The sequence below is a fragment of the Monodelphis domestica genome, chromosome 5 (genome assembly GCF_027887165.1).
Source record: "Monodelphis domestica isolate mMonDom1 chromosome 5, mMonDom1.pri, whole genome shotgun sequence".
NCBI lineage: Eukaryota > Metazoa > Chordata > Mammalia > Didelphimorphia > Didelphidae > Monodelphis > Monodelphis domestica.
This window is the reverse complement of record NC_077231.1, coordinates 92,875,090-92,901,640: the sequence shown is the minus strand read 5'-3', so window position 1 is coordinate 92,901,640 and position 26,551 is coordinate 92,875,090. Positions and strand designations below refer to the sequence as shown.

Here is a 26,551-nt window from a genome sequence, read left to right as displayed (position 1 = left end):
TGTAAGTTTGATTTGATCTTTGTTTTGTTTTGTTTTGTTTTTACTCCAGCCAGAACCGGAAGCATTCAGTTTTAGAAAATGACAAGATGGTCCCCAACACTCCAGCTAAAGCTCCTGATGCCGACCAGTTAATTGTACCTGGAACACCCATTCAGTTTGATATTGTCCTTCCTGCTACTGAATTCTTGGATCAGAATCGAGGTGGCAGGTATGGAGTGAGATATTCTGGCTTTGTGAAAATGGTGACAGATGGAAAGAGTAGGGAGAGGAGAGTGGAGTAGGGAATCTGGAGGGTGATGTCAAGATAATATACATTTCAAACATCTTTCCAGCTAGCAACTAAGGCAACTAGGTGATGCAGTAGAAAGAGCCCTAGACTTAAAGTCAGGAAGGCTTGAGTTCCAATTTAGCCTTAAATACTTACTAATTGTGTGATATGAAGAAAGTCACATAATCTCCCTCAATTTCTCACCTCAATTTCCCCATCTGCAAAATTTGATTTTAATTCTCAGTAGGCACTAAGGAGATAGATAGAATAGTACCACCTCCCAGGGATGTTGTGAGACTAAAATAAGAAATTCATAAAGCATTTAGCACAATGTACAGTAGTGCTTAATAACTAAGGAAGGAGGGAAGGAAGGAAGGAAGGAAGGAAGGAAGGAAGGAAGGAAGGAAGGAAGGAAGGAAGGAAGGAAGGGAGGAAGGAAGGGAGGAAGGGAGGAGGGGAGGGAAGGAAGGGAGAGAGGAGGGAAGGAAGGATAAAAGGAGGTAGAAAAGGAAGGAAGGAAGGAAGGAAGGAAGGAAGGAAGGAAGGAAGGAAGGAAGGAAGGAAGGAAGGAAGGAAGGAAGGAAGGAAGGAAGGAAGGAAGGAAGGAAGGAAGGAAGGAAGGAAGGAAGGAAGGAAGGAAGGAGGGAAGGGAGAGGAAAGGGAAGGGAAGGAAGGAAAGAAGGAGGGAAGGAGGGAGGGAGGGGCAGGAGGGAAGGAAAGAAGGAAGGAAGGAGGGAGGAAGGGAAAGAGGGAAGGAAGGAGGGACAGAAGGAAGGAAAGAGGGAAGAAAGGAGGGAGGGAGGGAAGGAAGGGAGGAAGGAAGGAAGGAGGGACAGAAGGAAAGAAGGAAGGAAGGGATGAAGGAAGGAAAGAAGGAGGGGAGGGAAGGAAGGGAGAGAGGAGGGAAGGAAGGAGGAAAGGAGGTAGAAAAGGAAGGAAAGAAGAGAGGAAGGAGGGAGGAAGGGAAAGAGGGAAGGAAGGAGGGACAAGAGGAAGGGAAGGAAGGAAGGAAGGAAGGAAGGAAGGAAGGAAGGAAGGAAGGAAGGAAGGAAGGAAGGAAGGAAGGAAGGAAGGAAGGAAGGAAGGAAGAAAGGAAGGAAGGAAGGAAGGAAGGAAGGAAGGAAGGAAGGAAGGAAGGAAGGAAGGAAGGAAGGAAGGAAGGAAGGAAGGAAGGAAGGAAGGAAGGAAGGAAGGAAGGAAGGAAGGAAGGAAGGAAGGAAGGAAGGAAGGAAAGAAGGAAGGGAGGAAGGAAGGAAGGAAGGAAGGAAGGAAGGAAGGAAGGAAGGAAGGAAGGAAGGAAGGAAGGAAGGAAGGAAGGAAGGAAGGAAGGAAGGAAGGAAGGAAGGAAGGAAGGAAGGAAGGAAGGAAGGAAGGAAGGAAGGAAGGAAGGAAGGAAGGAAGGAAGGAAGGAAGGAAGGAAGGAAGGAAGGTTGAGAAATCAAACCAGCCTTAAACACTTACTAGCTATATAACCCTGGACAAGTCACTTAACCTCTGTCTCCCTCATCTCTAAAATGAGGATAATAACGGTTGTTACTTCTTAGGCATTTGTAAAGTGCTTTGGGACTCTAAGGGTGAAATAAATGCTAGTCATTACTTGTACTAATTGTAAACTCTGCTTTTTCATTTCTCCCTTTTTTCTTCCCTGCCCAGGCGTACAAACCCATTTGGTGAATCTGCAGATGAAAAGCAACCCAATGAGGACTCAGGTCAGTATCCACTTCCATGTCTCTTTTTCATCCAGTGCAAATTAACTGGCCTTTGGTTGCTCCTCTGTGTCCTCATAGCCCCTCCAGGAGTTGGTGTATCAATCCTGGATGTTGGAAATCAGACAGGACCTTAAAGCTTCTCTCGCAGACAGCCAAGGGGCCAGCTGTGTATGTGGCATCATGCTGAGCCACTTGGGAGAGGATCAGTGACCTCAGGAAAAGAATACGTGGTCTCCCCTTCTCAGAACTTCTAATCTGTCCCCCATTCATTGGGAAGATGTTGTTTAAAGGGGATCCAACCATGTCTTAAATGTGTTGACTGAAGCTCCCAAATCCTCAGTTTTGTTTGTTTTTTAATCAGGGAAAGGTGATTCCCAGATGTCTCTGAGAGACAGTGTGGCTTCACAAAAAGAGTCAAGTTTGGGGAGCTTGAAGACATGGGTTCAAATCCTGACTGGGTTTTATTTTGAAGAACTTGAACACATCAAGTGTTCATCTTGAATGATTACACGGGGAGTGAGTGGGAACTATTTAAAATTATTGGGTAACTGGAAATGGTTGCTCCTGTCTGTGAATCTTGTGATATCTGATGAGGCTAGAAAGGTGGGACGGTCTAACCTCATTTCTGCTACCATTTACCTGGATGACCTCAAGCAAGTCTGAGCCTTAATTTCCTTCTCTGTCAAAAGAGACCAAAATCATGCTAAATGGCCTCTGAGGTCCCTGCTCATGTGAAGATCCCATGAATCTGGGACGCTTTGGGGGAGGCGATTCAGAAGTGAAAACTACTGGCAGTTTGGGGTTCTGGTGAGGCTGTTAACTTGTTGTAGAGAGGGAAAGCTTTATTTATGCCAAGCAGTCCAAAAGCTTCCCCTCCCCCTACTACGGCAGTTTTTATTTACGTTGCATCATTTTTCTAAATACACGTTTTGGTGGGTTTGTACAGGGGTTTGAACCCTGTCCTCAAAAGTTGATTAAATAGATTTGTGCTTGTTTACATTGAAAACAGAACCCTTAGCACGCTAGGCTGGGCTAGCACCTATAAACTGGATCCCCTTATCAGCAGACATGTTCATTAGGAGCCTGGTTGGGTCTTTAGTTGACCACTAAAACTATTTGTTTTGGCCCTTAATTTAGTCACAAATGCTCTGTTTAAAATCCCTACAAACGACTTCCGGTTAAGATGGCGGCTTAGAGAAAGCTAAAGCTCAGATCTCCGGAAAACCCTTCCCGACCAATCTCAAACGATAAGCTCCTAAGGCACCGAAATTCAAAACGATCAACAGCACAGACCCTGGGAACCCTCCTCCTGGACCTGGACCCGGTTCAAAAGGTACGGCTCCCCTTAAAAGCCAGAACCCGAGATCACTCGGACCTCAGGGGTAGGAGCGCAGAGTCCAAGGCTCCCGGAAGCCGCAGCCCGGCCGGCTCAGAGAGCAGGGTCCTCGGAAACAACAACCCTCAGGGCCTTCTACAGTCCCGGTGAAAGTTACTGCCTGGGGCTTCCGCTGCAGAGAGCTGGTCAAAACAACAGCAACCCTCAGGGCGGGCAAGACAGCCTCACGGGCTGGATCCTGCTATCCAAGTCTCAGTGAAAGTCTGTGCTCTCGGAGCTTGGGGAAGCGGCAGCCCATCCCCCCCGCAGGCCGACGAAACAGCCTCAAGGCCAGCGATTCTGAAGGCAACTTCCGGAAAGCGAGCCGGGGGGAGAGTGTGGCCTTGTGGTCCGACCCTTCCATTCCAGTTCCAGTGAGGCATATTCAGTTTAACCCAGGGAAAGCCCATAGAACTATCTGCCCAGGACTGCCTCTGAACACCAGAAAGAGACAAGAAAAACTAATCCTCCACATTCAGAGATGACAAACTCCACAGAACCACAGAAGCCCCAAAATACCAAGAAAAATAAGAAGAAAGGGGCGACTTTGGACACATTCTATGGAGCCAAAATACAAAATACAGAGCAGACAGAAGATAATATAAAAGAAAATGCTCCAAAACCTTCCAAAGGAAATGGAAACTCTCCACAAACCTATGAAGAATTTGAATCAGAAATGACCAAAAAGATGGAAGCCTTCTGGGAGGAAAAGTTGGAAATAATGCAAAAGAAATTCACGCATCTACAAAACCAGTTTGACCAAACTGTAAAAGAAAACCAGGCTTTAAAGGCCAGAATCAGGCAGCTGGAAGACAACGATCGTGTAAAAGAGCAAGAATCAATAAAGCAAAGCCAAAATACCAAGAAATTAGAAGAGAACATAAAATATCTCACCGACAAGGTGATAGATCTGGAAAATAGGGGGAGAAGGGATAATTTAAGAATAATTGGACTCCCAGATAAGCCAGAAATAAACACCAAACTGGACATGGTGATACAAGATATAATCAAAGAAAATTGCCCAGAGATTCTAGAACAAGGGGGCAATACAGCCACTGACAGAGCTCACAGAACACCTTCTACACTAAACCCCCAAAAGACAACTCCCAGGAATGTAATTGCCAAATTCCAAAGCTATCAAACAAAAGAAAAAATCCTACAGGAAGCCAGAAAAAGACAATTTAGATATAAAGGAATGCCAATCAGGGTCACCCAAGACCTTGCAAGTTCTACTCTGAATGATCGTAAGGCATGGAACATGATCTTCAGAAAGGCAAGAGAGCTGGGTCTCCAACCAAGAATCAGCTACCCAGCAAAACTGACTATATACTTCCAAGGGAAAGTATGGGCATTCAACAAAATAGAAGACTTCCAACTTTTTGCAAAGAAAAGACCAGAGCTCTGTGGAAAGTTTGATACCGAAAATCAAAGAGCAAGGAATACCTGAAAAGGTAAATATTAAGGAAAGGGGAAAATGTTATCTTCTTCTTTTACTCAAACTCTCTTCTATAAGGACTACATTTATATCAACCTATGTATACTAACATGTGGGGAAAATGTAATGTATAAATAGGGGGTAAAGAAAGACCAAATAGAATAATCATTCTCACACAAAGATTCACATGGGAAGGGGAGGGGAAGAAAACTCCTATAAGAAGGAGAGGAAGAGAGGGGGGGGGGGGTTACTTAAACCTCAATCTCAGGGAAAGCAGCTCTGAGAGGGAAAAACCTCCAGATCCATTGGGATCTTGAATTCTATCTTACCCAACAAGGGTAAGGAGAAGGGAAAACCAAGGGGGGGAGGGGGAGAGGGAGAACAAAAAGGGAGGGTAAGAGAGGGGGGAGGGGGAGGGAACAAAAAGGGAGGGACTAAAAAGGGAAACATCAAGGGAGGGGACAAGGGGGACTGTTTCAAAGTAAATCACTGGACTAAAAGGTAGAGCCGAAGAAGAAAAGGTTAGAATTAGGGAAGGCAATCAAAATGCCAGGGAGTCCACAAATGACAATCATAACTTTGAACGTGAATGGGATGAACTCACCCATAAAACGTAGACGAATAGCAGAATGGATTAGAATCCAAAACCCTACCATATGTTGTCTTCAAGAAACACACATGAGGCGGGTTGACACCCACAAGGTCAGAATTAAAGGATGGAGTAAGACCTTCTGGGCTTCAACTGATAGAAAGAAGGCAGGAGTGGTAATCATGATATCTGATAAAGCCAATGCAAAAATAGACCTGATCAAAAGGGATAGGGAAGGTAATTATATTTTGTTAAAAGGGACTATAGACAATGAGGAAATATCATTAATCAATATGTATGCACCAAACAATATAGCACCCAAATTTCTAATGGAGAAACTAGGAGAATTGAAGGAAGAAATAGACAATAAAACCATACTAGTGGGAGACTTAAACCAACCATTATCAAATTTAGATAAATCAAATCAAAAAATAAATAAGAAAGAGGTAAAAGAAGTGAATGAAATCTTAGAAAAATTAGAATTAATAGACATATGGAGAAAAATAAATAGGGATAAAAAGGAATACACCTTCTTCTCAGCACCACATGGCACATTCACAAAAATTGACCATACATTAGGTCACAGAAACATAGCACACAAATGCAGAAAAGCAGAAATAATGAATGCAGCCTTCTCAGATCACAAGGCAATAAAAATAATGATTAGTAATGGTACATGGAAAACCAAATCTAAAACCAATTGGAAATTAAACAATATGATACTCCAAAACCGTTTAGTTAAAGAAGAAATCATAGAAACAATTAATAATTTCATCGAGGAAAATGACAATGGCGAAACATCCTTCCAAACCTTTTGGGATGCAGCCAAAGCGGTAATCAGAGGTAAATTCATATCCCTGAATGCTTATATTAACAAACAAGGGAGAGCAGAGATCAATCAATTGGAAATGCAAATGAAAAAACTGGAAAGCGATCAAATTAAAAACCCCCAGCAGAAAACCAAATTAGAAATCCTAAAAATTAAGGGAGAAATTAATAAAATCGAAAGTGATAGAACTATTGATTTAATAAATGAGACAAGAAGCTGGTACTTTGAAAAAACAAACAAAATAGACAAGGTACTGGTCAATCTAGTTAAAAAAAGGAAGGAAGAAAAGCAAATTCACAGCATTAAAGATGAAAAGGGGGACAGCACCTCCAATGAGGAGGAAATTAAGGCAATCATTAGAAATTACTTTGCCCAATTATATGGCAATAAATACACCAATTTAGGAGAAATGGATGAATATATACAAAAATACAAACTGCCTAGACTAACAGAAGAGGAAATAGAATTCCTAAATAATCCCATATCAGAAATTGAAATCCAACAAGCCATCAAAGAACTTCCTAAGAAAAAGTCCCCAGGGCCTGATGGATTCACCTGTGAATTCTATCAAACATTCAGAGAACAGTTAATCCCAATACTATACAAACTATTTGACATAATAAGCAAAGAGGGAGTTCTACCAAACTCCTTTTACGACACAAACATGGTACTGATTCCAAAACCAGGCAGGTCAAAAACAGAGAAAGAAAACTATAGGCCAATCTCCCTAATGAATATAGATGCAAAAATCTTAAATAGGATACTAGCAAAAAGACTCCAGCAAGTGATCAGAAGGATCATTCACCATGATCAAGTAGGATTCATACCAGGGATGCAGGGCTGGTTCAACATTAGGAAAACCATCCACATAATTGACCACATCAACAAGCAAACTAGCAAGAATCACATGATTATTTCAATAGATGCAGAAAAAGCCTTTGATAAAATACAACACCCATTCCTATTAAAAACACTAGAAAGCATAGGAATAGAAGGGTCATTCCTAAAAATAATAAACAGTATATATCTAAAACCAACAGCTAATATCATCTGCAATGGGGATAAACTAGATGCATTCCCAATAAGATCAGGAGTGAAACAAGGATGCCCATTATCACCTCTACTATTTGACATTGTACTAGAAACACTAGCAGTAGCAATTAGAGAAGATAAAGGAATTGAAGGCATCAAAATAGGCAAGGAGGAGACCAAGTTATCACTCTTTGCGGATGACATGATGGTCTACTTAAAGAATCCTAGAGATTCAACCAAAAAGCTAATTGAAATAATCAACAACTTTAGCAAAGTTGCAGGATACAAAATAAACCCACATAAATCATCAGCTTTTCTATATATCTCCAACACAGCTCAGCAGCAAGAACTAGAAAGAGAAATCCCATTCAAAATCACCTTAGACAAAATAAAATACCTAGGAATCTACCTCCCAAGACAAACACAGGAACTATATGAACACAACTACAAAACACTCGCCACACAACTAAAACTAGACTTGAACAAATGGAAAAACATTAACTGCTCATGGATAGGACGAGCCAATATAATAAAAATGACCATCCTACCCAAACTTATTTATCTATTTAGTGCCATACCCATTGAACTACCAAAATACTTCTTCACTGATTTAGAAAAAACCATAACAAAGTTCATTTGGAAGAACAAAAGATCAAGGATATCCAGGGAAATAATGAAAAAAAACACATATGATGGGGGCCTTGCAGTCCCTGACCTAAAACTATATTACAAAGCAGCAGTCATCAAAACAATTTGGTACTGGCTAAGAAATAGAAAGGAAGATCAGTGGAATAGACTGGGGGAAAGCGACCTCAGCAAGACAGTATACGATAAACCCAAAGATCCCAGCTTTTGGGACAAAAATCCACTATTTCATAAAAACTGCTGGGAAAATTGGAAGACAGTGTGGGAGAGACTAGGAATAGATCAACACCTCACACCCTACACCAAGATAAATTCAAAATGGGTGAGTGACTTAAACATAAAGAAGGAAACCATAAGTAAATTGGGTAAACACAGAATAGTATACATGTCAGACCTTTGGGAGGGGAAAGGCTTTAAAACCAAGCAAGATATAGAAAGAATCACAAAATGTAAAATAAATAATTTTGACTACATCAAACTAAAAAGCTTTTGTACAAACAAAACCAATATAACTAAAATCAGAAGGGAAACAACAAATTGGGAAAAAATCTTCATAGAAACCTCTGACAAAGGTTTAATTACTCATATTTATAAAGAGCTAAATCAATTGTACACAAAATCAAGCCATTCTCCAATTGATAAATGGGCAAGGGAAATGGATAGGCAGTTCTCAGATAAAGAAATCAAAACTATTAACAAGCACATGAAGAAGTGTTCTACATCTCTTATAATCAGAGAGATGCAAATCAAAACAACTCTGAGGTATCACCTCACACCTAGCAGATTGGCTAACATAACAGCAAAGGAAAGTAATGAATGCTGGAGGGGATGTGGCAAAGTAGGGACATTAATTCATTGCTGGTGGAGCTGTGAACTGATCCAACCATTCTGGAGGGCAATTTGGAACTATGCCCAAAGGGCGACAAAAGAATATCTACCCTTTGACCCAGCCATAGCACTGCTGGGTCTGTACCCCAAAGAGATAATGGACACAAAGACTTGTACAAAAATATTCATAGCTGCGCTCTTTGTGGTGGCCCAAAACTGGAAAATGAGGGGATGCCCATCAATTGGGGAATGGCTGAACAAACTGTGGTATATGTTGGTGATGGAGTACTATTGCGCTAAAAGGAATAATAAAGTGGAGAAGTTCCATGGAGACTGGAACAACCTCCAGGAAGTGATGCAGAGCGAGAGGAGCAGAACCAGGAGAACATTGTACACAGAGACAAACACACTGTGGTATCATCGAACGTAATGGACGTCTCCATTAATGGCGGTGTAATGTCCCTGAACAACTTGCAGGGATCCAGGAGAAAAAAACACCATTCATAAGCAAAGGATAAACTATGGGAGTGGAAACACCGAGAAAAAGCAACTGCCTGAATACAAAGATTGAGGGGACATGACAGAGGATAGACTCTAAATGAACACTCTAATGCAAATACTATCAACAAAGCAATGGGTTCAAATCAAGAAAACATCTAATGCCCAGTGGACTTACGCGTCGGCTATGGGGGGTTGGGGGGGGGAGGAAAAGAAAATGATCTATGTCTTTAACGAATAATGCTTGGAAATGACCAAATAAAATATATTTAAAAAAAAAAAAATAAAAAAATAAAAAGATGGGTCTTGACATTAAAGGTCTTGAGACCTTTGAGACCCCCACCGAGTTTCTTAAGGGAAAAAAAAAAAAAAAAAAAAAATAAAATCCCTACAAACATGAATAATTTAAAAAAAGAGTAATTCACATTTCTAGGGCACTTATCGAGCACTTTCTTCCTAATCACCCAATAATAGAAAAACAAAAGAAATACAAAAAGAAATACCCAGTTTATGGATATGGAAATTGAGGCTCAGGGAAAATCTGTGTCTTTAGTTAAAGTCACCATCTTGTGTCAGATGTAGGACTCGAACCCAGGTCTCCTGATTCCAAGCTTGGCACCCTTTCTTATACACCATGGTGCCTTTCAGAGGAACAAGTCTGTAAGTCATAGAGCATAGAGGATAGTTCTCCTTTGGGTGGTACCTTGGACAGGGCACAGGACTAGACTCCTGAAGACATGAATTCAAATCTGGCCTTATATCCTACACATGTGACTCCTAACAAGTCTCTTAACCTCAGTTTCCTCACCAGCAAAATGGGAATAATAAAAGCACTTACCTCACTGTAATCATGAGTATTGATTGAGATCATAATTATAGAGTGCCATATAAATGTTAACTAGTAACTGTCATCATCACCATTATTGTTATTATTAGTTTAGATTTATTTATTTAGATAAATTTATTTAGATTTATAAATTAAGATTCCTTAATTTTGTCATTTTTTTCTTTTTTCTTTTTTTTTCAACCCTCACCTTCCATCTTAGAATCAATCCTGTGTATTGGTTCCAAGGCAGAAGAGTGTTAAGGGCTAGGCAATGGGGGTTAAGAGACTTGTCCAGGGTCACACAGCTGGGAAGTGTCCGAATCTAGATTTGAACCCAGGACCTTCCATTTCTAGGCCTGGCTCTCAATCCACTGAGCCACTCAGCTGCTCCCTTCATTTAGTCATTTATTAAAAGCCTACTAAAAACCAGGCACTACGCTAATGTGGTCAATCAACAAGCATGTTTTAGCTCTACTAAATCCCAGGCCCTGTGCTAAAGGCCGGGTCAACAAATATTTTAAAAATTAAATAACTACCCTTAGAAATGTTTGGAACAGGAAGGGGCCTGGAAATGTGGCATGTCAGATCTGGAAGGGATCTTAGAACACAATGTCAGAGCTGGGAAGGACAGAGAGGCGAAGGAGCACAGTGGATAGTGCTCCAGGCCTGGATTTGAGAAAACTTGGGTTCAAATTGGGCCGCAGACCCTTCCTAGCTGTGTGACCTTGGGCAAGTCACTTAACTCCATTTGCCTAACTCTTGCCCTTCTGTCTTAGAGTTGTTACCAAGACAGAAAGTAAGGGTTTAAGAGGAAAAAATCGTCTGGTCCAACGGCCTTATTTTCTGGTTTTGCTATTTAACGAATGAATTTTGTATTAGGTTCATAAGTAAACTTGTAATTGTGTCCAGCCAGCAGGAGACGCTTGTGTGCCTCGGGAGAACCGTAAGCTGTAGACAGTTTGGGACCGAGAATAAGAGGTGGGAGAGAGAGGATAGCAAAGGCCTATAGGAGAGAAGGGAAGGAGGCAGGAACTGTGAGCCCCTCAGAGCATGTTTGCTTCCTCTAACAGGAAAACCCAAGTGGGCGCCATATTGGAAAGGCAGCTTGGGCCACAGGCCCAGAGCTCACGTGGCCCTGAGCAGAAAACGCTTTCTTCTTGCAGATTCCCTGCTCCAGCAGATGTTTGTAGTACGGTTCTTAGGCTCCATGGCTGTCAGAATGGACGGCACCAGTGAGGTGATTTATGAAGCCATGAGGCAAGTGTTGGCCGCCCGTGCCATCCACAACATCTTCCGCACCACAGAATCCCATCTGATGGTCACCAGCAAAACTCTGAGGTAGAGTATACCATTGCTCTAGGTCCAGATGTCCAGGGACAGAGCCGGGGTCTGGCCCCCTTCTCATCTAGCCGTGGGGTTCATTAATAGCACGACACCCCCCCATTGTACAGTCACCTTCAGTTACCTCAGAATGGCTCTGGTAAAAGGAAGCCACCCTTGTCACTCCAGCCCAGGCGGATTGGCTTATGTGAGTTGGGATCTGTGAGCTTTATAATAAGGCTGACAGAGGGAGCCGGACTCTCATGAATGGACCGGCCTAAGGCAAGCAGAGCCCAAGGGACCATCCCAAATAAGGGATGTTGGGCCAGTCCTTTCTCTGAGCCTCATTTTCCTCAGCTATTTAATGAGGACACAGAGATAGGTGCAACAGTGGATAGAGGGGGCAGCTGGGTAGCTCAGTGGATGGAGAGCCAGGCTCAGAGACGGGAGGTCCTGGGTTCAAATCGGACCTCAGACACTTCCCAGCTGTGTGACCCTGGGCAAGTCACTTACCCCCATTGCTTAGCCTTTATCACTCTTCTGCCTTGGAACCAGTACACAGTACTGATTCCAAGATGGAAGGTGAGGGTTTAAAAAAAAGGAATAAATTGATAGCCCCCCTCTTTTTTTATCCCTTACCTTCCATCTTAGAATCAATGCTATGCATTGGTTCCAAGGAGACACGCGGAAAGGGTTAGGCAATTGGGGTTAAGTGACTTGTTGAGAGTCACACAACTAGGAAGTTTCTGAAGTCTGATTTGAACCCAGGACTGACTCTCAACTCCCTGAACCACCTAGATGCTTCCCCCCCCCCCCGATAGTTTTTTCAAGGAATTCTGCTGAAAAGGGGAGGAGAGAGATAGGATGACACTTTGAGGGAATGTTAGAATCTAGTCCAGATTGTTTGAGTGATCACCCTGGTATTAATATCAATAAGAGGGAAATAGGTCATCCTATCCAAAATGATCCAAAAATGGATCAATGACACACGTAAAACCCAGTGGAACTGCGCATCGGCTACGGCAGGAAGAACATGAATCTTGTAACCAGGTGAAAATATTCTAAATTAATTCATTAAATCAAAATTTTTCAATTAAAAAAAAGATTGTTGGAGGATGGCAGAGATTTGGGTGTGTGGGAAGGCAATAGAGGAAAAATGGAGATGGAAGATCCAGAGGGAGTGGGATCTGCTGCGGAAGATGGAAGGGGGTGTGAGGATGGGTCACTTCCTCATCAGAGGAGATGGAGAGGTGGAGGGTTTCTCAGTGAAGAGAAGGCAAGAAGAAGGCACTTGCGACAGGGGACTCCAGTTGGCCCAGTAATGGGTGAGGCTGGCCTTAACTGTGGGCGGAATGGAAAAGAGGGAAGAGCTTTAGAGGCTTCTTTGGGCAGGGCAGGAACTAGTGGGGCAAGAATGCCGGCACCACCTTGCTGCACGGAAGCTGGACAGTGTGCGTCAATAACACATGTAATCAACACGCTAACCCGGCTTCCTCCCTCTCCATCTCCTCTGATGAGGCGAGGGATGGGGAAGCTCCTGAGGAAGGAAAGGATTCGAGAAGGGGGAGAGAGTGCTCTGAAGTGGTTAAGCATGGAAGCAATCATGGGGTGGGAGTGATGGATTGAGAAGGTCCAGAAGGGCGGAGGGGTGACGCTTGGGAGATGTGGGGTGATAGCGGGTCACAATCACGTAGAAGAAGGGACGTTTCCAGGCTTTAACACGCTGCTGCTGGACACATGAGCTGCTCGGGAAATGGGTGACGGGTCACAGGCTTAAGCGTGGTCTTCTAGAAATCTGATTTTTTTAATGAATAAAAATCTATTTTTTTAAAAAAATCCCCTCACTTTTTCTCCTCCCCCATTGATAAAAAGAAAAACAAAATCTTTGTAACAAATAGTCAAGCAGAACAAAGTGCCCCCAAGCTAGCTCCCTTCTTCATCCTGCTCCCATCACCTCGGTCAGAGGCGGGCGGCCTTTCTGATCATCGGTTTGCTTGAGTCATAATCAGTCATGACAATGATCAGAGTTCTTAAGTCTTTTTTTGTTTTAATTTAATTTAATTTTTATAATAAACCCATAACCTTCCATCTTGGAATCAATACTGCATGATGGTTCCAAGGCAGAAGAGTAGTGAGGGTTAGCCAATGGGGGCTAGAGTGTGTGAGGCCAGATTTGAACCCAGGACCTCCCGTCTTTATACCTGGTGCTCCCTATTGAGCCATCCAGCTGCCCCTTCTCACGTCTTTCAAGGTTGGTTGTTTTTGCAGTGTTGCTTATGATGTCACTTCTTCTCCTGGTTCCCCTCACTTTCCATGAATTCTCCCAAATTTTACTGAAACTGTCCTTTTTTTTTATCATTTTTCCCAGCACAAGAGAATTCCATTCCATTCACATGCCACCATTTGTGCATCCTATTCCCCAGGTGTTGGGCAGCCCCTGTGGTTACCACTTCCAGTTGCTAACAGGGCTTCTTAGAAGTGTCTCGATAATCGAGTTTCATTATCATTGATTTGCTTTGTTATATTACTTATTCTATTTTATGCATTTAAGCATATAGTTCTAAGAATGTATCCAGCCTGCCAAAAGGCTCCATGACACATAAAAAGGTTAAAGGGGGGCAGCTGGGTGGCTCAGTGGATGGAAAGCCAGGCCCAGAGTTGGGAGGTCCTGGGTTCAAATCTGGCCTCAGACACTTCCTAGCTGGGTGACCCTGGGCAAGTCACTTAACCCCCATGGCCTAGCCCTTCCCACTCTTTTGTCTTGGAACCAATACACAGTATTGATTCTAAAATGGAAGGTGAGGGTTGGGGAGAAAAAGGGTTATGCGCCCTCTGTGCTAGAGCAGGAAGCTTTTCTGAGAACATAATTTCCTCATTTCCATTTTCGCCATGTCCTTTTTCCAATTCCAGGCTGATCGACCCTCAAACACAAGTAACAAGGGCCAGCGTAAGTATTCCGTGTCCATTTCTGCGTTCAGTCTTTCTGGTCAACCTGTCCGTCCTTCTCATGGCTTCAGCATTTTTGACCAACTTATGAACGTCCATAAATCCAATCTCTCCTTTTCCCCCCTTTATTAAAGGACATTTCCCCCCAATTATATACAATAACACTTTTCCACACATATTTTCTGAAATTATAATATCCGTATTGTCTGTGTCCCTTCCTCCCTTCCCTCCCACCTCTCAGATCTGAATTATATATTATTGTGCAAAACGTATTTCCATATTGATCATCCTTGTAAGAAAACACTCAGATAAAACCGAAGCTCCCCCCCAAATTCCATAAATAGACAAATGGCAAAGATGGTGGGCTTCCATCTGAATCTCGTCTCTTCTCTGGGTTTCCAGTTTGAGCTCACCAGCGTCACGCAGTTTGCGGCCCATCAAGAAAACAAGAGGTTGGTGGGCTTCGTCGTTCGAGTCCCCGAGTCGGCCGGAGAAGAATCCCTGAGCGCCTATGTTTTTGAGAGCAACACAGAGGGAGAGAAGGTCTTGATAGCTTTCCGTTTGGATTCTGTCCTAACTTCCGTTCTTCCTGGGATCATTTTTAAAATGTGCACATTTTATTTTCCCAATTACGTGTAAAAACACTTTTTAACATTCATTTTTTAAAGCTTTGAGTTCCAAATGCTTTGCCCCTCTCTTGAGAAGGCACGTGGAGTGTTATGGGTTATACACTAACTTCTATACCCTCTGCCCCGGGAGGAAAAGACCCGTTACTTTCTTGAGGGGCTCTCCTAGACTGGCTTAGAGAGAACCCCTAGCTCCACTCCTTCTTTCTCATCTGGAACGATGACTTTTTTCTTTTAACTCTTGTGGCCTCTCTTCTTGATAACTAAAGAAATAAAGGTAAGGACTAGGCAAATAGGGTTAAGTGATTTGCCCAGGATGACATAGCGAGGAAGTGTCTGAGGCTACATTTGAACCCAGGTCCTCTTGACTCCAGGCCTGGCCCTGTATCCACTATCTGCCCCTCCACTTCTTTCACAAAAAGTTAACAGGGAGCAGGTAGAAGATCAGTGGATTGAAAGCCAGGCCTGGAGATGGGAGGTCCTGGGTTCAAATCTGCCTCAGACGCTTCCTAGCTGGGTGACCTGTGGGCAGGTCACTTAACCCCCATTATCTAGCCCTTACTGCTCTTCTGTCTTAGAACTGATGCCTACTATGAATTCTGAGACAGGAAATGAGAATTAAATGAGAAAAAAATACATATATATATTTAAATATAACATATTATAAATATATTTATATTATTTTATATATTATATGTTTTTATATATCATATTTAATGTATGTATTATTATTATATTATATATTTATTTTGTAGATTATATATATCTAATATTATATTTAAAGGACTGCACAAGCATGAAATTTATGAGTGTGGTGACAATGGAGGAAAAGCTGGGTCAGAATAAAGAAGACCCAGGTTCTAGATTCTGCCCGAGTGTCACCGAAGTTTTCAGTACTCAAGGCTAGAGAAGGGGCTGCCCTATACCATACCGGAAAACAATGATTTATCCTGGCAGGGGATGAATTGTCTTCTCGGGCTCGAGGCAGGAAGCCATGGGTTGCCCCCATGACCACAAGCCCGGCTCCTGCTCCCCCTCCCGTCCCCGACCCTGTAAAAGAGAAAAGTGCTGCTTTGTGTGCTTTCCGTTCGACTTTTCCAAACCTCTCATGTTCTTGTTTCTACAGATTTGTTATGCCATTAGCTTGGGGAAAGACATTATTGAGGCTCAGAAGGTAAGAGGCCTCTGTGTTCTAGTTAATCATTCTCTGAAAGGGGGAAAAACCAAACCGGCATTCCTCCAAAGTATTCTTGCAACAAAATCCAAATGCGCTCCGGTGAACAAAGTGAACAGAGCGGGGATTTCGGTGGGGGAGCAACTCAGGGACAAAAGGGATTTTCCCATAGTCCCCGGCATCAGCACAGACTGCAGAATACCACTGCGTTGGCCGTGTATCACTTAATGAGATGCCATCTCTGTGCTTGGTTAGGGCTGCAGTGGATGGATTGCCTCTGATCTCTAAGCCCCCTCAGCGGCTAAATCATTCATTTATGGACCTGTTGTTCAATAAGAGGTGCCTACTGTGTGTGAGAGCACTGGGAGAGGCTATGGAAACAAATTCCTCAACATCTTGGGGGGAAGGACACATGGGGTAAAGGCAGAGATAACTGGTATCCAGAGAAGTTCTATATGAAATATGAGGAGGGGGGCAGCCAGGTGGCTCAGGGAAAAGAGAGCCTCGGACACTTTCCAGTTGTGTGACCCTGGGCAAGTCACTTAACCCCATGGCCTAGCCCTTACCTCTCTTCTGCCTTGGGTGTGCGAAAGAGTAAGGATGGCTATGGGCTTGGGAGTTGTCTGCATAGATTTATAGTTGATTTATGGGAATTGAATGAAATCATTGAGAGGGCTTAGAGAAGTGGACCCAGGAGAGAGCCCAGGAGAAGCCCCTAGTTAGGTAGAAACTCTAGAATGAACCTCAAGATGGGGGTCACCTGGTCCAGTCTGCTCATTCTGCTGAGGCCTAGAGAGGTGGTAATGCAGACATCCTCCATGCGCCTCTGCATCCTGCCGTGTTATGCGTTCTCATTGCAGGACCCAGAAGCCCTGGCTCAGCTGATGCTCTCCATGCCACTCACCAATGACGGAAAGTTCGTGTTGTTGAACGATCAGCCCGACGGTGAAGATGGAAACCCAAATGAAAATAAAGGAGCTGAATCCGAAGCATAAAGCCCACTTTTGCTGGTGATGGAGAAAATACTGGGGAGCCCCCAGCCCACCCCGGGTTCTCTCATGTTTCTCACTGCGGGGCAGTTTCTGAATTCTGACAATCGTTAGCAGAATGTTTCATCCAAGCTTTGGTGCTGTGAAGGCAGTAAGAAATGGTTGATGATGGCTCGTTTCTGCTGAGTTTAAATATTTTAGGTACTTCATAGCAAAGTCCTTTTCCCTCTTTGCATCATGTAGTTCTGAATGAAGGTTGAGGGGGGAAAATGCACTGTTCGCTTTATTTTTCAATGAAGTCAACCCTCCTCCGTTCCTCGTGTCCTTTTGAAGTGTGGCAGTAGCCTAGATTTACAATTTGATAAACACTAAATATTTCCTATTAATATGATCTATTTTTGTATTTCATCTAATGAGATTTAAGTGCCTCTCATTCTTATGTGACCATGCTGTAAAGAAACACATTTAACAGGGCCGCTGTTCTCAGGCATCTGGACTTGAGAGTTCTCTCCTGCAGGTGGGCAGAACACACTTTGGTCGTCCCAGATGTAGGTTCAAGTCCGGCTTTGGACAGCCGTCCCACACATTGGCCATGCAATAAAAACTTCAGCCCAATAAGGCGTGTGATTTTGTACTGAAACGTAATACAACCAGCATCCAGAAGCCCTGGGGACAAGCAGCAGACCTTCTGTGGTGGAAACTGGGAAATTCCCATGCAGCTCTGCTGAGCCAGACCCGTCCCAGGGAAGGGACCAAATGTTTCTAAAGCGGATTGAGCCACAGCCAGGAAAGGCTGGAATTCAAAGCCTCATCATCCATCCTCCCTAAGCCCACCAACTTAATATTCTTCCTACTGATACCCTGACCAGATCTGATGATGGAGTCAAGTGTCTTCCCCAGCTGGATTTCCAGTCTGCCTCTGGGCCCTGTAATCCTCCCTCTTCCATGAAAGAAGCGGCCAGGAATGATCTCAAATTGGTGTGGTTTACAGTGACAGAGTCTGACAATTCACAGCTGTCTTTGTTATTAAATTAGTCTAGCAATAAATGCTAGAAAATAAAAAATCTGTATCATTCAACTTCTTCTTGTTTTTATTTAAAAACCCTTCTCTTCCATCTTAGAATCAGGACTGTGCATTGGTCCTAAGGCAGAACGGTAAGGGCTAGGCAATGGGGGTGAAGCGACTTGTCCAGTGTCACAATGCTAGGAAGTGTCTGAGGTCGAATTTGAACCCAGGACCTCCCATCTCTGGGCCTGACTCAGTCCATTGAGCCACCCAGCTGCCCCCTTCTTGTCATTTTCTAAAAGATTGTCTTCAGCAAGGCAACAAATCAGTGAGATGGATTCTATTGCTCATTTCCTTTAAAAAAAAGTGAAGGTCTTGTGTTCCTGTTAGACTTGGCCTACCCTCAAGGAGCTCAGTCTAATGGGGAAGTAAACATGTCAATAAATCCATATAGCTAGACCAGGTGGCCCAGTGTATAGAGCGCTGGGCCCAGAGCCTGTCACACTTGAATCCAAATCTGGCCTCACATAGGGAGGAGCTGGTGGAGCCTGGGCAAGTCAGTCATTTCAGCTGCTTGCTTCAGTTTGGTCATCTGTAAGATGAGGACAGGAAGAGCACTTACCACCAAGGATGAAGATCAAATAACACTTACAAAGCACTGTGTAAACATTATGTACAAGAGAGATTGGTGGTAGTCTCAGAGGGAAGGTTCCGCAAAGGCTTTCTGCAGGTGGGACTTTGGCTGAGACTTGAAAGCTAGGGTGGAGGGGAGGCCAATCCCGGCATGGGGGCCAGCCAGTGAAAATCCTGGGAGCAATGAGTGTCCCATGCAAGGAAGAGGAGGGAGGCCAGGGTCGGATGGATCTTGAAATATGTGGAAAGTGCTAATAGACTGGAAAAGTCAGAAGGGGCTAGAGTCTTACTAATCCGCTGCGTACAGCTCCTCCTGTGCAGGAGAGACACAATGTTAAGTGGGGTGGACCATCTCTCCTGGAGCCAACATGAAAGGGATGTTCAAGGTTCTGACTCCGAGTGTTATTGATAGTGAAATTAATAGTGCTGGCAGCAGGCCTGGAAACGGAAGGTCCTCAGACACTTCCTGGCTGTGTGGCCCTGGGCAAGTCACTTAGCGCCCACTGCCCAGCCCTTATAGCTCTTTTGCCTTGGAACCGATACTCAGTAAGGATTCTAAGACAGAAGGTAAGGGTTACATTTTTTTTAACTTTATATTTACTATTAGTTTAGCAATAAGCAGTTTTGTAGCTACATCTAAATGGACTCAGAATGTAGTCTCTTGGAAAGGGTTTTTCTGAAGGAAGCACCTCCCCAGTGAGTACAAAGCCCATTACATCAAGCTGCACAAATCAAAGGAAGTGATCACAAAAAATAGTCCCAAACAGTGAAAAATCCCAAAGCATTTTTTAAAGTTAATCTGCTCTTCAAGTCATTGATTCGCGGTCATTAAATTCCATTTAACAAGTATATATTGACTATTAGATTTCTGAGCAAAGCTCCTACTGCATGGTCAACAGCTGAATGTATAAAATGGGAGAGGAAAAAAAGGAAGAGAAAAAAAACACCAAATCACCAATTGTTGGCTCAATGTGATTTTATTTTTATAGTCTGTAAAACAAGGATTTGTTTTATATAATCTGAATCCTAACTGGACATGGTTGTTGTCCCTCTTAACCTCTGCTGACTTTTCCAGTCATCTTCCTGGAGTCCGTACCCTCTACCTGAGATCTCTGGAGACATCCAGCTTTCTAATGGCACATTCCCCAGAGTCATAATTTCTTTGTATAAAATTGTAGAACTGAATCTCCCACATGACAAGGAATCTTGTCTTGAAATTCGTTTTCATAGCTCTATTTCCACTGGAGAAAACTTTTGGGGGGCTTTTCAGGGTGAGCAGATGGGGGAAGGTGGGGAGCAATATGAAATTGACAGAAGTAGGCATGTCCAACCTTTCCACCATCTACAAATGCAGCGAGAGCTATCAGAAGAGAGGAAATACTGATGATAAAGTAACGTGGTCAGTATGTAAGCCCATGAGCCAAAGCTTTTATCACATTGTCCTTCCACCAGTTTTACTGATGTACTACTTTGGAAAAAGGAAAAGGTAACTAAGCTCCTTTATCACGTTGCTCTCTATACTGGCCTCTTATGAGGCAACAATTTCTCCATCATGCTGAATAGTCTCCGAGTTGTACCAAATGCTACTTAGATTCAGCTCCTGCTATTAGGTAGCATCACAATCCCCATCAATACCTCAAACACTGTCAAATCACTCATTATCCCCTCCCAGAGCTAAGCAATCCAAAACTCCAATGGTTCTTCTTCACTTGAAGATAGCAAGTAGTGGAAAAGATGGACTTTAAAAATGGTAACAAGGAAGTTATCAGAACTTTGTAAAAAATAAATCAGACTGGTGTGACCCTGGGTAAGTCACTTAACCCCCATTGCCCAACCCTTACTGCTCTTCTGCCTTCAAACCAATCCACAATATTGATTCTAAGAAGGGAGGTATGGGTTTAAAAAAAAATCAGAAACTTTCTTATAGAACATTTAATCTTGAACATAAAAATTCATGGGAATAAAAATAATTAAATTAAATTTACTGACATGGTTTAATTTAATGTACAAAGTGTATACTACTCCATGAATAAGAGGGTTGAGGGGAGGGAGGCTGACAACAGAAATGAGGTTAACAAAATCCTCACTTTTTAAAAAAAAAACAAACAGAAGAGACAATGTTATGGTTGGTCCTTAATTCCTGAGAATTTGATTATCTTTGTTATTAAAGAGCTTACAATAAGTGCTCACATTCATTCCTACATTATAATATATTAGAAAAATACAAAGCTATGCACATTAATAAGGAAAGCTATTACTGTCCCAAAGACCAAACTTCCCTACATCTCTGCAGCTAAACAAAGAGCATTGCCAGGTGCTCTGTCACCTTCACACATGGATTTGCTAGCCCTGTACTGGTGGACACAGCACTCTAAACAGTCAAAACAAACTCTTCCCAATGGGAGTTGTCCAAGTAGAAATCGAGGTAAAAGCACAAGCTTGATCTAGAATTGGGAAAGCCTCTGACTGACAATGTCATGAAGCCTCCTCTGAAAGGCAAGAGCCAATTCTCCCTCTAATGATAACTAGCTGATATCAGACATCATTATGGGTCTAAGTTAGGAAGAACAGCAATAGTGAGGCGATTATTGAGAGGCAGTGACTCATTTGGTACAATGAAATGCAAGATCATTTAAGAACATTCCAAAATTAAAATGGTGAATTGCGCAGCATGCTTTAGGGCCATTTCTGCAGGTAGGGTGAAGCGTAAGTCAAGGACTGAACACTTTTAGCACATTACCAATCCTTGATGTCACAGGTCATGTTTACAGAATAAGCAAAAACAATTCCACATATTATGTTTCCTTTGACTTTGACATGAAACATGTTTATTTTAGAAGAGGTAAAACTGACTCTCATCAATGAGCAGTACACGGAGGATGGAAGGACACCATGCATGGCCTCCAAGGGGTGGAAGTCAAAGACCAACCTTGGAGTCATTGACAGGCAAATGCAAAAGAAAACCAGTCATTCCCAGCTTTAAATCTGAACTATATTAATAACGTTAATTCCCTTTTTACTCTAAGAGTAGCATTTTAATGTGTTAAGATTGGCCTTTTAGTTGTTAGTTGGCACAACCTGACAAAAATAAAACTAGTAGCTAGCCAACAGCAAATGATACTGAAACCCTCTCGCAGTAAGGGATTTCAGTTATTCCATTATCTTATTCTCACAGTGGTTATTTTTTTATGCCTGCACAGTGCAAATATTATTTCATAAGAATCCACCTCAATTATAACCTGTATAAAACAAAAAGTGTGTCCAATCCCCCTTGAATTCAGGCTTGATCTAAAAAAGAAACCTGAGTGTGAATGTTGGAATAAGCCTTCATCTAATATTCTGATAGCTGGCCTACATAACTTCAACCTGTTTCTGAAGAAAAAAATTGGCCCTAACTTTAATTTTCCTTAATTATGAGCATACCAAGAAACAAACTTGCAAGGTTATCGTTTAATGTAATTGTGGTTTAAGTGTTTTCAGAGTACGTAAACGGAGGGTAAAAAAACTCACAGCCGACTTCCAGAGCTCTGGTAGGTCCACATACGTGTTAATAATGGACAATCTCAAACTACGTTCAATGGGAACCCAAGGCCTCAAGCTTCTCAAACAGTCCAGGCCATAATAACGGCTTTGTTCTAAATCACTTTAGAGTGTCATATATGCCTTTAGGATGACCATTAATTTCTATATTTAAGCACTATTTCCTAGATATGCACAGTATCTATTTTAAATGTGTTGTCATAATAGTTGAAACTTTAACTGATCTAATACAAATCATAAATCAACAGCCAATAAAAATGCAAACTCCCAACAAACACGTGGGCCCCAGGAGATCTGCAGATGGCAGGACAGGAATGCGAGTTTGCATTCCTATTAACTTTAAGTGAGAACCATCCAAAAAAGAAGCAGATTATTTTGTAGACTTTTGAAGGCCAGAACCAATTTTTGAAAATTCTTTCAACACCTTCTAAAAGGAAAGTCTTTAAAATGGGCATAGCTTTAAAACCTGTCCCCCAAAGAAGGTCTGCAACATACATGTCTGGAGATGAGCCGGCCCAATCAACAATCCATTCATCTCGAGGTTTCCAAGGTCCAAGCTACACCCTCAGGTAAACAATGCTGGTCACCTCACACTCCCCAAGCCCACCCTCAGAATCACTTCACAACAGGATCAGTGAGGGCAGAGCCACTGCTGGTCACATGGTCTCCATTGCTTGTTTTATTTTCTTCTAGAAACATAAAGAACAAAAATATGCATCAAGTTCATTTGCAAAATGAATTCAAAATAAGACAAAAATTCTGGAGAAATCAGTTCTTGCTAGTTTTCATTTCTATTAAATAAGCATTTGACTACATTTGAATAGCTCCCTCAAATACCACATTAGCCTGAGGGGGAAAAAAGTCAATTAGATATGCTCTATGGTCATATCCATGGTGCTCCTGCTTTCTGGAATAATGAGCTCCACAGGGCTATGTCAAGATGCAACATGAACCAATAGGAAGACTCTAGCTTTCCACTGACACAAGTGATTTCCATAAATGAGCAGCTTCTTAGTATAGTATCGTGCACAAACACTGGACTAAACTTTGAAGAAATAAGTTCTAAGCTTGACTTCACTACCAATTAGCTCCCTGTATGACCCTCTCTATGCCTCAGTTTCCTCATCTAAAAACCAAAAGAGCTGGACAAATGATCTCCAAGACCTTTATGGGCTTTGAAATTCTGTGATTCTATTGAATCTGAAATGCACCACTAAGCAAACATCCTACATTCCCAAGCAAAGGCAGCACAAATGATATGTGAACAGGCAGGCAAAGATTTTATTTACTGACTTATGATGGCCAACATGGCTGCACTCTTGAGCAACCTCTACTTGGTGTAAGACTTCCAAAAAGAAGAGACCCAAAGGTGCAGCACAATCCACACACCAATGCAGGACCCCAGTTAGCACCACAGAAAGGGTGGGACTCAAAGAAGGATGTCCAAAAACCAAGGAGGAGAAGGGTCCAGGAAATGAGGCCAAGCCTGGCTCCACCTTTCAAGTCAAAGAGGGCAAGGGCTGAAGTAGGGCTCTTCTATTTCAATCAGAGCTTGATAAAACAGGACTGAATTTCCTGCAATCATACTGGGATCCTTATCCCAAATCTGTCTACATTGCTAATTCACTCTCTGGATTGTAGCTAACTGGGATCAATTATTCTTACTACTAACTTACTAGATATAAAACATATCTTTTCTCTCCTCAAAAAAAGCATCTTGAAAACATCCCTCAAATGCACACTTACTGATTACTCAGTTATTCAAAATATCTTCAAAATGATGTTCTGAACTAGGAAGAACAATAACATTTAACTGGCAATAGTAAGGGATGAGGCATTCCATATACATTTTCCACGTAACTAGAGCTTCTTCATTAAGTGGCAAAAGTTTCTCTTAGCCACATTTGGTAGAGAGCTTTCTATTATTAATACTGCTTAACAAATTTCTCAGATATAGGTCTCATTTCCAAGAGATATTAGGAAATCAGTCAAATTTATAAGAATAAGAGTCATTCCCAAGTTGATAAAAAAGGTTTAAGAAAATGAACAGGCAGTTTTAAAAAAAATTAATCAAAGCTATGCTATACTGCATAGGTAATATGAGTGCTTTTTAAAAAATAAACTGGGAGAAAATGAAGAGAATATAAATGTTTTGTTCATTGAAAAGGAATAAAAATATTAAAATGAAATGTTAATACTTCCTTGACTTCCTATACAGTGTATTATCACATATGATTTTCTTGATGTCTCATTATCATTTATTGTGCTACCTTACAATATGGTAAGAATAAAAATTCATATTTACATGGCACTTTCAGATTTCCAAACAATTTCCTCACAAGCTTGTGAGGCTGGTCATTTTTTTCTTTTTTTTTAATTTTAAATTTTATTTAAAAATTTTTTCCATGGTTACATGATTCATGTTGTCTCCCTTGCCTCTTCCCTCCCCCATTCCTGGAGTTAAAATTTCTCTGGGATACAAAGCTAGTAGTAGTATTATTGGATCAAAGGACACACATTCTTTTAAAACTCTTTGGGAATAATTCCAAATTGAGGCAGGTCATTTAAATATGACCTCACTTTATAGATGAGGACATGGAGTCTCAGAGAAGTGGCCCCCAAAGGCTATGCTTCCCTAGTCTGGTGCCTGCTTCTTAGAATTCTTTCCCCTCTCTAAATAGTAGGTTTCAGCTGCATCTCAACACTGTCAGTGAGTCTGCCTCTTTAGGTATCCTCCTTGCCCCTCTTGGATTGAGTTGCCAATAACTAACTAGCTGGGTGTTGGGAAGGCTGATGCATAAGCAGGTTGCAATTGTGCATAAGTCAGCAAGGTTCTGAAGGAAGCCTAAAGTTCTCAGAGGAAAATGCAAAGCAGCACCTTGAACTGACGAAGAAACTTTTTATTTATTTACTTCTGGAATCAAGGCTGTGTCTTCGAGGGCTGGTGTTGTCAGGAATCTACCCCACAATTAAGTGAAACATTGTACAATCTTAAAGAAATATTTGTCAAACTTTCCAAAGCTAATTGACTAACCTTCTTTCTCTTTCTTTTCTTGGTTTTCTTCAGCTGCAGTCTTGTCTGCTCTAAAGAAAATTCTTGCACTACTCAGTGAGAAATAGAGTAATTCAAATTCCTAAATAAAAATAATGAAGAATATTTAAAACAACTTTTAATTTTCTCTAGTTTATTTTTAAGAGTCTATTGAACGAACAGATACAGAAACCCAATTAAGAAATACATTCCCTTTGGTGAGATTCTATGCCTCTGTCTCATGAGCCTGGGACACCAGAGCAAGGCTGGCAAAGACCTTACCTGTAAATAGACATCGAGGCGCTTCTGGGTCAGATTCATTGTCTGCAGCAGCTTCTCATCCTGACTGGCTGACTGCACAGTCTGCTGCTTGGCCACAGCCCTCATCTCCTTGAGGTACTTCTCTCGGGCAGACTGGAACCAGTGAAGTGAATCAAACTCCTGATACTGATCCAGAAGCTTGAGAATATATGCCACACCTACAGCCACAAAAAAGTGAGACAACAGTAAACCAGGTATGCATGCTCCTCCTTTACTCTAAGTCACCTAGAATGAATCTCCTTTCAATTCCATTTTACTGCTTAGTGGAAGGACACACTACTATTCTATCTTCATTTCTCCTAAAGAGGAAAAATGCTATAAACTAGATTTCAAGAGCTAAAAAATAGGTCATGCTGGAACCAAAAAATAACTATGAATTCCCCACAGAGGTGAAACACAAAAATGCCAAGCAGGCAGTTGCCATTATGATAGTGGCAGGAGTGAGAGGTCAGGCCATCTGCCTCCTCAGGGGCAAGGCCATCATGACAGCCAATCACACGATAGCACCGAAAAAACGACCTTGCAAATGCAGAATAAATGGGCACAGGGCATCAGAAATACCATGAGCACATTAACAAGAAGGGCGAATTATGCCCACACAAGTCCTGCCAAGAAGATAATATAGTAAAGAAGGAAATGTGCAGTCAATACCAACAGCAAAGCCAAAAAAAGCCAAAAAAAGCCAAAAGCTCCATTTTCTAGAAAACTTTTCCAAGAATCTGTGATACTGTGCACAAAAAGCTAATGGAAAATGCAATCTAGTCAAACTTACCCATGGCAAAGCCATCATCAGTAAAAGCTGCTCCCATTTTATTCTTTTTATTCAATTTCTCCTTGCAGCTAATTGAATGTTCTACAAAATTGAGAGTCTGAAATGGAAAAAGGTTCGTGATTGGGAAGAGCAGGTCCTGCCCAGACAAACCGCAGGTCC

The 26,551-nt window shown here is 42.1% G+C and overlaps 2 protein-coding genes across 2 annotated transcripts in view; one reads left to right on the top strand and one right to left on the bottom strand.

Annotated features, from left to right (window-relative positions):
* The window catches only part of APPL2 (adaptor protein, phosphotyrosine interacting with PH domain and leucine zipper 2), a 100,014-nt gene extending 81,847 nt beyond the window's left edge, over positions 1–18,167 (top strand). Inside the window, exons 15-21 of the mRNA XM_007503360.3 lie at positions 50–208; positions 1,922–1,977; positions 11,198–11,372; positions 14,265–14,301; positions 14,703–14,843; positions 16,053–16,100; positions 16,961–18,167. Of these exons, the coding sequence (XP_007503422.1) occupies positions 50–208; positions 1,922–1,977; positions 11,198–11,372; positions 14,265–14,301; positions 14,703–14,843; positions 16,053–16,100; positions 16,961–17,095 (751 nt within the window). The 3' untranslated portion in view covers positions 17,096–18,167. The remainder of the gene's footprint in view (positions 1–49; positions 209–1,921; positions 1,978–11,197; positions 11,373–14,264; positions 14,302–14,702; positions 14,844–16,052; positions 16,101–16,960) is intronic.
* Positions 18,168–19,686: 1,519 nt separating this feature from the next.
* The window catches only part of WASHC4 (WASH complex subunit 4), a 54,190-nt gene continuing 47,325 nt past the window's right edge, over positions 19,687–26,551 (bottom strand). Inside the window, exons 30-33 of the mRNA XM_001365771.3 lie at positions 26,393–26,489; positions 25,582–25,778; positions 25,303–25,402; positions 19,687–22,957 (exon numbers count right to left, since the gene is read on the bottom strand). Of these exons, the coding sequence (XP_001365808.1) occupies positions 22,884–22,957; positions 25,303–25,402; positions 25,582–25,778; positions 26,393–26,489 (468 nt within the window). The 3' untranslated portion in view covers positions 19,687–22,883. The remainder of the gene's footprint in view (positions 22,958–25,302; positions 25,403–25,581; positions 25,779–26,392; positions 26,490–26,551) is intronic.